This window comes from Ruditapes philippinarum, unplaced genomic scaffold (assembly GCF_026571515.1).
Source record: "Ruditapes philippinarum isolate M1 unplaced genomic scaffold, ASM2657151v2 ctg2228_1_1_1_1, whole genome shotgun sequence".
Taxonomy (NCBI): domain Eukaryota; kingdom Metazoa; phylum Mollusca; class Bivalvia; order Venerida; family Veneridae; genus Ruditapes; species Ruditapes philippinarum.
In genome coordinates, this window is record NW_026867324.1 from 62,014 (window position 1) to 75,356 (window position 13,343).

At 32.9% G+C, this 13,343-nt stretch overlaps 1 protein-coding gene across 2 annotated transcripts; it reads right to left on the reverse strand.

Moving 5' to 3' along the window:
• Positions 1-79: 79 nt before the first annotated feature.
• Positions 80-9,196, reverse strand: LOC132735721 (interferon-induced protein 44-like). Of its 2 annotated transcripts, none has more exons than XM_060722713.1 (7): positions 9,085-9,196; positions 6,211-6,290; positions 4,435-4,647; positions 3,734-3,886; positions 3,171-3,351; positions 2,816-2,925; positions 80-2,053 (listed from the first exon to the last, which is right to left on the reverse strand). In XM_060722713.1, exons 2-7 carry the CDS (start codon positions 6,283-6,285, stop codon positions 1,853-1,855), a joined length of 933 nt encoding a protein of 310 aa, XP_060578696.1. In that variant the 5' UTR covers positions 6,286-6,290; positions 9,085-9,196; the 3' UTR covers positions 80-1,852. The 2 variants fall into 2 exon arrangements, with proteins under 2 accessions (XP_060578696.1, XP_060578697.1); XM_060722714.1 differs by lacking the exon at positions 9,085-9,196 and adding an exon at positions 7,370-7,393.
• Between the last annotated feature and the right edge of the window lie 4,147 nt (positions 9,197-13,343).

The window sequence follows — 13,343 nt, forward strand, 5'->3', positions numbered from 1 at the left end:
CTAACTAGTTGTTCACGAATGTAAATAACGTTACATGTGTATCGGTCAGTTATGAAAACAACAGCAACAACAAAGACTACAATTACACATTTAATTCACAAAATATCATATACAGTGTACATTAATAAATAACTCATTTTACAGAAATAAACACCAACACAATAACCCAAGAAAAGTTTATACACTCCGTGATAATATCATTGGTATGCATAAAAATATTTACATATTACGTGAGGTCCTATTTTTTACAACCAAATGAAAGAATCTTTGTCACAGTATGTGACATTTTTTCAACTTTACCAATAGATGTATCAGTTAAAATGAATTGTTTAAGATAGTTCAATTGTTCAAATAAAGCCATTTTGTCCTAAAAGAATTCATAAAGAAATATTGTTGAGTGGAAGACATGCACAAAAAAATCCTTTTTTTTCCATAAAAGAGTGAAATTCAGATAATAGATGCCGTTACTATAAAAGTTTGAAGCACAACAAATGGAAGAGCATTTAGCAACGAGGTCATTTCATTTGAATAATAAAAACGAGTAGATCTATATGTCTCATATGCAAATATACCGACCACATTTTTAAAAATATACATGACATATGTACGTATATATATACGGTGTTATCATAAACAGATTTTTCCTAAATGCAGACAAAATGCTACATCGAAACATTGTGCAGGCTAATTTAAAATGAAATAAATTACACAAACAAATACAAGCTGATAAACTGAGCCTGCAATATCATGAAAATAATATCACAATGCACATGCTTTTTACATAAAGTTATTAAATACATATATAACAACATATTTATTTACTTGATTTTTACGAATCAAAATAAAACTAATTAACACAACATGACATTAACTGCTAATAATAACAGCTCCTTCCATAGGCCAAAATAAAAGCATTCCATAAGAGACGACGCCGCTCACCGGCGTCGCCAACAATGTAGACTGAAATATCATTCTTGCACAATGTACTGCTGCAGTATGAAATGTATCATTTTCCAAATAAAATAAAATTATGTATCTAAAAACCCTGATTTACCCTATAAAGTGATATGCATGTAGATCTACATCGTCGGATACCCACGGCCGAACCATTAACATTTATCTGCATGTTATGTGACATGTTTATCAATCGTGGGTATCCGACGATGGTAGATCTATAAGTTTTAAAAGTTTTAACAGTAAATTTACCATGATAAGATAATATAAAGATCTTACACCGGTCGGAATATCTAGCTCGCGGCTAACTGTTAACGGCGGTAAACGAGGCTCTGCCGAGTTACTGCTAAACATTAGATATTCCGGTCTGTGACGATTGCCGGTGTTTGATTGTTGCATTAATAATTATAATATTTCAGGAAAAAATTACGAAAAATTACATTCTCTTATAGCACTTTTTTATAATAGCCTATGAATTTACAACTTTATTCATAAAGAAAAATGACGTCATTCTAAGAACCAAATTCATTCATATTTACGGCGCGTGAGAATGACGTCAATTAAAGCAAGCGTTTTTTCACTGTGTTTCCAGGTTTTTACACGGGACTGTAAGACATGGTTTCCTAGTACCGCTGTAAAAATTAAAAAAAAATCCTGTCTGATATGAAAGAATATCAGGAATAAAAATTGTTTGATCACACTGACAATGCCCAAAATTCATAATGCCAATATTATTTATTTTTATTGTGTAGCATGTTTGACCGATAAATAGTGCTGAAAATCACCACTGCAACAATCTCTTGATTTTAATGAGTATTACGTTTAACATTCTCAACATGTATTGTCAATAATGAAAACAATTGATCGTTTCTCCATGTGTGGATAACGTTTGGAAGATTCACGGTTTTCTCCTGTTTTGTACACCGTAGTTTTCTTGTATTTCCTTATAATGGTTGAAGAGATGGGCGTCACAGTTGTCGAGGATATTTTTTAATGTAAAAAGGGTCAGGACGTCTATATCTGGCTCTAGCTGGCACTCGTGTTCATAGTTCTTAAAGGGAAATATACAATTCCTTGGCAGGCCGAAAACCTCAGATGCCTGCGTAATAATAAATATTAAGATAATTTAATTTACATAATGAACATCTGTCTATCGTTTTAAATTATAATCATCGAATAAACAGGTAATTAAAGATAGAAAACATTTATAAAAAATACTTGTAGACTGGTGGACTTTTGTAATAAAAGGTCAAGTCGTGTGTACTGAGATAATCTTAGTACACACGAGTGATACGACTTAATCTTTATAGAATATGCTGAGATAATGTTTAACAATCATTTAATTTTAAGTCTTGTAAAGTAGCCGGTTGCGTACATTGTATACATAATTGAGAGGCTAACAAATTTGACATTAATATAAACTTCCTTTTGCTATTTATTTCTAAAATTCATATAGGTCATTTGGCCCTCAATCAAAATAACATTTCAATGTAAAGTGACATTATTATGCCCAAGTGCACGGGTAAAAAGTAAAAATAACTTTTTATTTTGCCATAATTGTATTCAATTTTATATTTTACTATGCAAAAATTACTCAATAATGTACGTGAACCACAGAAATTTATATACATATTGCTAGAACAATTTCTATAAAAAGTGGGGCAGTTTTTTTATAAGTTAGGCAGTTTTAATATGTCAGTCTTTTATTTTTTATATAAATTATTGGTAAATCACCATTTTGAACATATATCTCTTGAAATAAATTACTAATTTAACTCAAATTGACAGCTAAAAATGAACTTAATGTCACTTAACACTGTCTATAGTAAGTGGTACGAAATCGAAATAAGGTTTGTTTTACCTTAGCAACACAGCGTTCAATTGTCGCACTATGAAATACATTAGCAATATTGTTAAAGGTTTTCTTGCATATGCAGTCAATTTGTGTTAGGAGTACTACCTGTGGAATATCTGAAAATACAACAGAATTGTAATTGTTTTTTTACAACGCTTCTGAAGCTGAACAAAAATGACAAAGTCACGGAAGTGTGCCTGCAATATATTTCATCTATTGTATTTTCATTAAAAATAATAGCTATAGAAGTAAACAAAAAAAAGAAGAAAAATAAATATTCGTCGTGATAAAGGTAATGCTGAAAGGTAAAGAGGAGATTCGAACTTGATATTAAAAACATAATGGGGTTTTTATTATGTACCTAAGCTGTTCATAACAACTTGCATGTCTTGTATATTTTTGGTAATCTCAGGGCACAAGTCTGACACGGCATCGACAATGGCTGCATCTTGAACAATAGCAACACAATGGATCTTCTCGTGAAGTTCTGGATGTCTATTGAACCCCGGCATGTCTGCTGACAAAGTTCCACTTGGATCAAACTTAAAATTTGTAAAAATATTATTGCAATCCGTAACATATATTTTATGCACAAATTATTATATAAAATATGGAGACTTTTAAAAAGTTTGCTAATCAAGCTGCAACATTTGTTTCTAAATAGGAAACAAAACCTACTTTGACGCATCAACAATTTTACATCAGATTATAAAAAACTTCTTTTGATTCTTTTTTAAATGCTTAAGGTTGTTCTTTAACTTCTTTTTGTTATTTTATTTCCATAAATTGTTTACAGAATGATGTTACTTAATAAAGTTAAACAAAAGAAAATATCGAATTGCAATCATTAGGTCATTTAAGAGCAGTCATCTAAGAAAGATATTGTTTGATAAATAGTTGCCATGACATAAGCTCAGAACTCACTGGAAATTTGTTCATCACGTGACCTTCAAGAAGGAGGCGCATATTTTCTTTCGACATCAGATTATCGATTTCAAGTCCACGCATATCACAAATTCTGAATTTTAGCGGTGTTGGTATGGTCCTACTTGAAGACATCACCGGGTATTTTGTGAACTTTTAAAAAAGAAAAACGGCATATCTATACGATAATGAATCGATTTAGTGTCGCAAATTGATGAAATTGCAAGGTAATGTATCATACTATATAATGAGCCGTGTCACGACAAAACCAACATAATGGGTTTTCGACCAGCATGGATCCAGACCAGCCTGCGCATCCGTCCAGTCTGTAGGATCCATGCTGTTTGCTTACAAACCCTATTACAAGTAGAGAAACTGATAGCGAACAGCATGGATCCTGATCAGACTGCGCGGATGCGCAGGCTGGTCTGGATCCATGCTGGTCGCAAACCCACTATGTTGGTTTTGTCATGACACGGCTCATATTATTTTCACACTATTATATTTTCTTGCTTACACGGCAAGTTTTTTACAAGTGATTTTCTTTAACCCTTTTATTCTACAAGTAAAAACTCATTTTTAAGTTTGCAAATTTCAAATATACAGCATATTAAAAAGGATCTCTGAAAAGTGGCAGTCTGACATGCTGTAAATAACTTAGTCAAGGTACAGATTTTTGGACATAATTGTTGAATTAATACCTTTGTCGTAAGACGGTGTTCTGCGTTGCCACTTATTGCTACATTGAAAATCTTCCCACGGAAAATAGAATTAATTGTGTTGAAAACACAGGATTTTCCGGCGCCAACAGCTCCGAATAGCAGAATGTTCACGACTGGAAACTGGAACTCATCTGTAAGTAAGTCCCCGAGAGGTTCATAATTCTCTACGGCATCTTTTAGTTCAGCTCTTGTCTAAAATAAGGATACATGATGTGAGGTAAAGCAACAGATAATTTTCAATTAAAAAAAATTCTACATACATTGTGCCAGTATTAATGTGGACCAACACAACATTTGAGCCTCGTCACGACAAAACCAACATAGTGCGTTTGCGACCAGCATGGATCCATGCTGTTCGCTTACAAACCCTATTACAAGTAGAGAAACTGAAAGCGAACAGCATGGATCCTGATCAGACTGCGCGGATGCGCAGCTGGTCTGGATCCATGCTGGTCGCAAACCCATTATGTTGGTTTTGTCGTGACGAGGCTCATTTTACTCTCAGACTGAGTAAAATAAGAATATAATACGAATATAATACGAATATAATACGAATATAATACGAACATAAATTTCTGACAGACACTGTGTGTTCTAATTTCTCAGTAATACATAAATCAGCTGCCCTTCCCCGATGTTGAGTTTAGTTTAAACCTATTTACTGCGCATATTATATAATCAGATTAAAACATAAAAAAAAACATTTTGACGACCATACTATCTTAATAAACTCAATGGATTTTGACAGAAGCACTAAGTGCTAATTAAAGTTAATCTCCATAATTGATTTAATTAGAGTACAAGTAATACGTACACGACTGGTATATGTACATGTAAAGTTGTACATTATCTGAATATCATATTACCAACCGCCTCTACTGAATTGATTGACTATTGAGTTTGAATCCCGACCGTGCGGAGATTTCAAATTCGTATATGATAGTTTTATTTCAATCATATTAGGCTTAAAAGCCCACGATGCCATGATAATAGCATAATACAAGACAACGAACAGTGCACATACATAAATAAATATGGATTACATAACATCGCATCGATAAAAAATCTTCAAGTATGAATACATTAATGTTGTGTTTAACTTACATAGATATGTATAGTATCATTTGATATAAATGTAATCCAAACATATATATTTGATAAATGTTAAAGTTTTAAACCTATGTGAAATTATAAATATTCATCAAATATTAGGTTATAAACATATGTACTGAATATATCCACGATTCTTGCCACATTTTAAAACAAGAAACATAGAATATAATTGATGCATATTTAATTCATTTGTAATGGTAATAACATAAACATAAAGATGTAACATAGAATTCTCTGTCACATGTATTTAACACATATGCATAATGTACATAAACAGAATAAAATATCCCGGAACAAAATATAATTTTGCTATTTTAATTAGAGTTTTATCCGTTTAGCAATGAATTTGTGCATGAGCCACTCGCTTTAAGGCAACTTATTGCCATTTTTATTCTTTATTTTTAAATCCAGACAATAATTTTTGCATCAGAAATGTAGCTTTATACAATTTATGAATGACCACAAAAGACCAGGCCATGAATCAATAGTTTCACTAATTGACAGGAATGAACAGTTTTTTAACACACCGACCCTAAACATAGTCAGACGTGAACGTCAAGCCGGCATGTACATCCCGTAAACAAACATATATAAATATATGTAAAAATAAACAGAAAAAATCATAATACTCTTAATAAATACCTCAAAACTGTTGTGAAAATTAATCGTTTTATCCCACGGGGTTTCATACAGGATATCCATGTCCTTGGTACCCATTCTTTCTGAAAAACACATGAATAAGAAGATATCTTCTGAATTACAATTAATTATATACTTTAATGGTCACCGAAATGAAAAAAAAAATATTATACTAGTGTCACACCCCATCTTTGAATTTTTGCTAAAATTTCAATCACCATAGCATATTAAGAGGAATTATGTTTGCATATGTTGTAGAAATTATCTATGTCTTTGTTTTCATTTGAACCTATACAACTTACAAAGTGACTGTAAATATCAAGTATTCATTGTTTTTTCTGTTGTTTTTTTTGTTGTTTATTTTTTCATATTTTTTATCTTAGATAAATGCATTCACATAAAATAAATTCACAGTTTCACAGGCTGAAAAATAAAATATTTTTTTCAACAACTAAAACCAGTGTTTCTCTCTACTGTAGGTTCAAATAAAACTTTAATGAAAAACATCTTCAAATATATATGAGCCGCGCCATGACAAAACGAACATAGTGCGTTTGCGACCAGCATGGATCCAGACCAGCCTGCGCAGGCTGATCAGGATACATGCTTTTCGCTTAGTTTATCTACTAATCTTGTAATAGGGTTGGTAAGCGAACAGCATGGATCCTGATCAGACGGCGCGGATGCGCAGGCTGGTCTGGATCCATGCTGGTCGCAAACGCACTATGTTGGATTTGTCATGATGCGGCTCATATTAACACTTTTACCATCTCGATAATTTTCTATAACAGCTTGGATTTGATACAAACGGATATTTACATGACCACAGAGTCTTACTTTGCATTATAATTTCATTTATGTACATTTTTTATGACACCCATACTTTGTCTTTGCATATCGTGGCTAATTCCTTAAGAAAAAAATGTAAAAATCGCTTAAAAGACACTTGAAAAAGCATTAGCAAAACGAGCGTGCTACCAAACTCCGCGCACCAGTCACGCTACGCCCAGTAACCTGTAAGGGGAGATTACTGCGTGGGTGATTGGCATCAAATGATTCTAAATTTAATTTCTAAATAAACGTTTTTGAAAAAAGTATACAATAATTTGCAATATTTTAAAAACATGATAAATTTTGAGACTTTTCAAAGGAATTAAGAAACATGTATCCTCCGTGCTATGTGTATTGGTCGAGTGGTGCTTGACCTCGGTCAAAGGGGTACGGCTCATTGAATGTTCACAAAATATGTATTTGATGGTAGAAAACATTTATCCTAAGTCAGAAATGAATTCTAAGTACATTCCCATTACACTATATACTAATATATATAGTCTATATATTAGTATATAGTGTAATGGGAATGTACTTAGAATTCATTTCTGACTTAGGATAAATGTTTTCTACCATCAAATACATATTTTGTGAACAATTCAATGAGCCGTACCCATAGGTGTTCGGCGCGTTGATTGGTCACTACCCCCGCACCCCCCCCCCCCCTCACCCCCACACCCACTCTACAGCCCTCCTACCTCTCAAAAACCATGTAAAATACAGTATTTTTCATTTGAAACATGTTTTAATATTTGGTTTATGCTTTTAATTCAATAACCTTCATTTCCTACAAAAAATAAAAAATTGATACATATATATTTAGTAAAGGTATGCAACTCGCCGCTCAATTTTCAGCACTCATCTTAATATGAACTCCATAACTTCAACATTTTTTCACCAATTTTCAATATTTTGGTACCAAATGGTAGGGAATTGATTACTCTTAAAGGAATTAAAGTTGTCATTACAATCATTTCAAGTTATAAGAAGATGTGTAATCTCGAAGTCACCGCAAGTGTAACTCGACAGTGATCTGACCGCTGGGTTTTCTTCAAAATTACCCGACTAAACGGCAGTTTATTCGAAATGAATGAATATTTCATTGTATTGCGCATATAAATATGATCAAATTATATTATTATTTGTAATAACTGTTCAATCAAAACATCTTATAAAACTATAACAAACCTTTTTTCCTATATGTTAAATTCCAAATTATAATGCAAGTAATAGTTCTACAGAGTGCTCTCCTCTTCATTTTTTGTTCGGAGTATTTTCATTGGTCTAAGGTTTTCACACGACCAATGAAAATACTCCATACGAATGCTTCCGTTTATACATGTGTACTTTCATTTTGGATTGGAGAATTTGGCATATGGGAAAAAAAAGGTTTGTTATAGTTTTATAAGATGTTTTGATTGAACAGTTATTACAAATTATAATATAATTTGATCATATTTATATGCGCAATACAATGAAATATTCATTCATTTCGAATAAACTGCCGTTTAGTCGGGTAATTTTGAAGAAAACCCAGCGGTCAGATCACTGTCGAGTTACACTTGCGGTGACTTCGAGATTACACATCTTCTTATAACTTGAAATGATTGTAATGACAACTTTAATTCCTTTAAGAGTAATCAATTCCCTACCATTTGGTACCAAAATATTGAAAATTGGTGAAAAAATGTTGAAGTTATGGAGTTCATATTAAGATGAGTGCTGAAAATTGAGCGGCGAGTTGCATACCTTTACTAAAATATATATGTATCAATTTTTTATTTTTTGTAGGAAATGAAGGTTATTGAATTAAAAGCATAAACCAAATATTAAAACATGTTTCAAATGAAAAATACTGTATTTTACATGGTTTTGAGAGGTAGGAGGGCTGTAGAGTGGGTGTGGGGGTGAGGGGGGGGGTGCGGGGGTAGTGACCAATCAACGCGCCGAACACCTATGGCCGTACCCCTTTGACCTCGGTAATGTAAAACTCGACGACTAGAAAATATAATCAGTTATAACCATAGATATTAAACACGTACATACCTTTTTATTCCATTTAACTTTAAATCAATGATAATGTTAATATACGCAATTTAAGTTTACTTTCGGTTTCAAGGTCGGAAATAATCCACGCATATTTAAAGAATTATGAAAATCTACTTTCGTTTTTGATAAAATGGTTTCCCAAAATATTTTATTCATTGATTTATTTTTGTAAATAATATAATCATATCGATTCGGAAAAGGACAATTAAAATAGTAAAATAGATAATATATCATATAACAAGCAATTATCATAGTATTGCAAGCAATCCATAAGTCCCCTACCGGTAAGAGCCCAAGCAACATTCTGAAGGGCTATTCACTTAGGTTCCTATTTTAATTAAATTTGTTGAAAAAGTTCTTTAAAAGTGATCACAGGAAACAGTTTTTATGTACAGACAGACGGACTGAAAGACACTCTAAAGTTATTTTTTAAACATCCCTGTTATCAAAATATAACATTTTTAAAATCCTATCATGATTGAAGAAGTTGGAGTAAAAATTACCAATTTCTCAAAAAAAAGTCTAAGTTCAAAAGGGGCATAATTCTGGAAATAGTCTTGCTAGAGTATTGAACACTCACAAAATTTAATGTTGAGTGATAATAAGAAACATTTATATGAAGTTTGAAGTAGATACATTCAGAAAAAGAAGTTATTAAAAAAAAAACAATGTTTTTTTCATGAAAATTTTAAGTTCAAGGGAGGTAATTCTGAAAAATTCTGTGCTAGAGTTGTAAACCTTGTCACTTATGATGTGGTTGATGACAAGCAACTTATATTTAAAGTTTGAAAAAATACCTTAAGAAATAAAGAACTTATAGTGAAAAAAACTTAAAAACTAGAATCAGAAATCTTGAAATTCAGTCTATTTGTTGCCATAGCAACCAGAATTTCAACATAGGAAGATAACAAAAAGGATGTGCATAATTTCCATACTGCCATCTACCAATATGTCAAGTTTCATAAACATATTTTCAGTACTTTTTGTGTTATCACTGGATCCAGGTTATGTGTAAAATTTGCCATATTTTCAGTCTATTTTGTTGCCATAGCAACCAGAATTTTCAACATAGGAAGAAAAGAAAAATACGTGCATAATCTCCATACTGCCATCTATCCATATAACAAATTTCATAAAAATATTTTCAGTACTTTTTGCGTTATCGTGGGATCCAGGTTATGTGTAAAATTTGCCATATTTTCAGTCTATTTGTTGCCATAGCAACCAGAATTTTCAACATAGGAAGAAAAGAAAAATACGTGCATAATCTCCATACTGCCATCTATCCATATATCAAGTTTCATTAAAATATTTTCAGTACTTTTTGCGTTAGCGCGGGATCCAGTTTTGTGGACGGACGGACTGACGGACGGACAGACGGACGGACGGACGGACGGACAGACAGACAGACGGACGGAGGGTAAACCTAAAGTCCCCTCCGGTAAACCGGTAGGGGACTAATAAATTAAGTTATAACAGTGTACTTGTTGGAAAAAACCTTAAAATTGCTGAAAGATTTCGATGCCCGACGGACAACGTGATCATTATAATATGTGGGGTAAACAACAAAAACAAATAGCTTACATTAATGTTTAATAATTATGTTGTTAGCGACTTGGAAATTGTTGGTTTTTCATGTAAATTAATGGAGAAAATACATAAATCGTTATATGTCAGATGAAATACATAACTTTACATCACGGATTTAAATTACATATATAGATCCGTGCTTTACATCAAATGATTACATGGAAACTTTATATTATCTACATACACAACACTTATAATGAATTACATCTTATACATAATTGCTTATTCTTAGATCTCGTAATGACGAATACAAGTAAATTGTTACATGTGCTAGATTTATTTATACTGTCACTAAATTATCAATATAAAATGACTAACGTTCATTAAGGGGTGAGTGAATGTTTGTGCATATAAAAAGCTTTACTCGAAATGAAGGGGTGTCTGTAAGGGTTTTACCAACAATTAAAGTTTGATCATAGTTTAGGGACGTTTCTGTTGAAAATGTGTCAAAGTTAAATCGTATACTGTACATGCACAGTGCGTTAACTGGAGTGCACCGCACTCCAGAGCATGTCCACTGATTGGCTCATTTTTGCCGGGGTTTACTTTACTTGGGGTTCAACTCTCTTACGGCTGAGAAAGGGAAAGCGACAGAAATTTCATATTCAGATGCTCGTTCATCTGTTACTTTTTCTGGGGAACAGGGAACGACGTGTATTTATGTTTGACTATAATACAAAAGAGAAAGAACATCAACACACTCGGCAATCTTATTTACACTCTGGGGCTACGCCCCTCGTAAAAAATCAGATAGTCTCGTGTTTCGATGCTCTTTCTATTACTGAGACAAGAATTTGAATTAATGTTATCCCAAAACTGTACATCTTTAAAGATTTTAAGCGTTTGAAATTATTTTTGTCCAATAGGATCGCAGTAGTTCAAATGAAACGTCACACATTTACTTTGGTAAATCGGCAAACTTTTAATCAATCTAGAAAATCGACCGTTTATAAAAATAATTTAAAACAATAAGCCGGTTAAAATTTACAAACATTTTTGTAAATACGTGCTAATAAACTTTAACCTATACTTCAACCAAATTTATTGACCAAATTTCTTTTTGACCAGATTTGTCTTCATAAAGTCATCCGTAAAATTAGTAACATGTGATTGACATGAACTGATATTAGAATAACCATACTCATCGTCCAAAGATGATCTTGATTAACACTATACCTTTTAACTGCTATCGCAGAAATAACAATTTGCGTAGGGACAGGAACGCCGTAAATGATTCAACGGCCATGAGCCGTAGGTTGCATACTGGATTATATTAATGCCCCGAACAGGTCTTGTACCCATGGCAGATAAAACTTGATACATATCATCTGACTGACTGCGACAAGCAGAGAGATTGTTGAATAGTGTGCCTTAAGTGATCGTATACGTCGGCGGTACTTAATTAACGAGATTTATGTTGCGTTCAATGAACGCCGCCAAGGAACGCCGCCTTTCCTTGTTGATCTTGTTTTCCATATTTTGTATTTACGATTGTTGCGCTTTTTCTTTAATCCTCGCTTGTCAATGTCCTAGCATTATAACAATTAACCGTCTCCCAGTGTTTTGTATTTTAATTATTCTGGTAATTGCGGTGGGTATGAAGAAGCACACAGGACGTTAGACCTTGTAGCATTATAGCTACCTTCCAGTCAGTCCAACACTGAACGGGCTGAGCAATAAATATTTGGGTCACTATAATGCTATTTAAGGCCCTGAGTGCTCTGTACTTTTTCAACGCTTTATCTTTTCCAAATATAATATAACCAAGTTTTACGAACACTTGACTAACGTCCTGGACGACATTACACATTCGCTCTAAATGATAATAGTTAGACTAGGAAAAACCAAATTATGACGCATCGAATTTCTCTGCATAAAATACGGTATGACTTACACCTAATCTATGTTGTGGTTTGTTACGTTACGTTACGTTACATTACGTTTTATTACCCTTCCAGATTTTGTCCGCCTTTTTTATTGGATATTGATCACCCGAAAGAAATTGATATAACCGAGCCAGACAGGTAATATACACACTAAATTTCCCCGTTTGGTACCAAACGTTGTAAACAACATGCGCTGAGGTGATGCGCGTACGGTTCGATTTTACGCGGTGTAAATTCCGATTTAAAAGCACTTTTTAACTGTCAAATGATCATTATTTACCAAAGTAGAGTAATGATACATATTACCATCAGTATCGAAAACAAATATGACCTTGTGAAAGCTTGATATTAATTACAAAAAAGTGCGTTCAATAGACTACTTCTATTCTCTTGTTTACTTTCGTAAGGTACGGGAAAAATACGTCATGTATTTATGTGACGTCATGTTGTGACGAAGAGGTACCCTAAAGGGAATCTTATTTCGACGTTTCATTTGAAGCAGCAATGATTTTTTAAAAAATCGTCTAAACTCGGCAGGGGAAGGGTAATAAAATTATTATTTTGGTTTTGGAGTGATATATGTGGATATATTACCTGCCAAGATAAAATATCACCCTCGCCTGACGGCTCGGGTGATATAAAATCTTAACAGGTAATATATCCACATATATCACTCCAAAACCAAAATAACATATAATGTTATGTTAAATGTGAAGTACACAATGCTTACACGACTTTTTTTCTACTTTTGTTATATACGTATTAACCTAAGAAACAGAT

Excerpts from the sequence above, each read along its gene's own strand:
- LOC132735721 (XM_060722713.1), bottom strand. The coding sequence starts at position 6,285 with ATGGGTACCAAGGACATGGATATCCTGTATGAAACCCCGTGGGATAAA. Across the intron at positions 4,648-6,210 it reads ATTTTCACAACAGTTTTGAG|ACAAGAGCTGAACTAAAAGA; the intron begins GTATTTATTAAG and ends TCCTTATTTTAG. Across the intron at positions 3,352-3,733 it reads ACGTGATGAACAAATTTCCA|TTTGATCCAAGTGGAACTTT; the intron begins GTGAGTTCTGAG and ends ACAAATTTTAAG.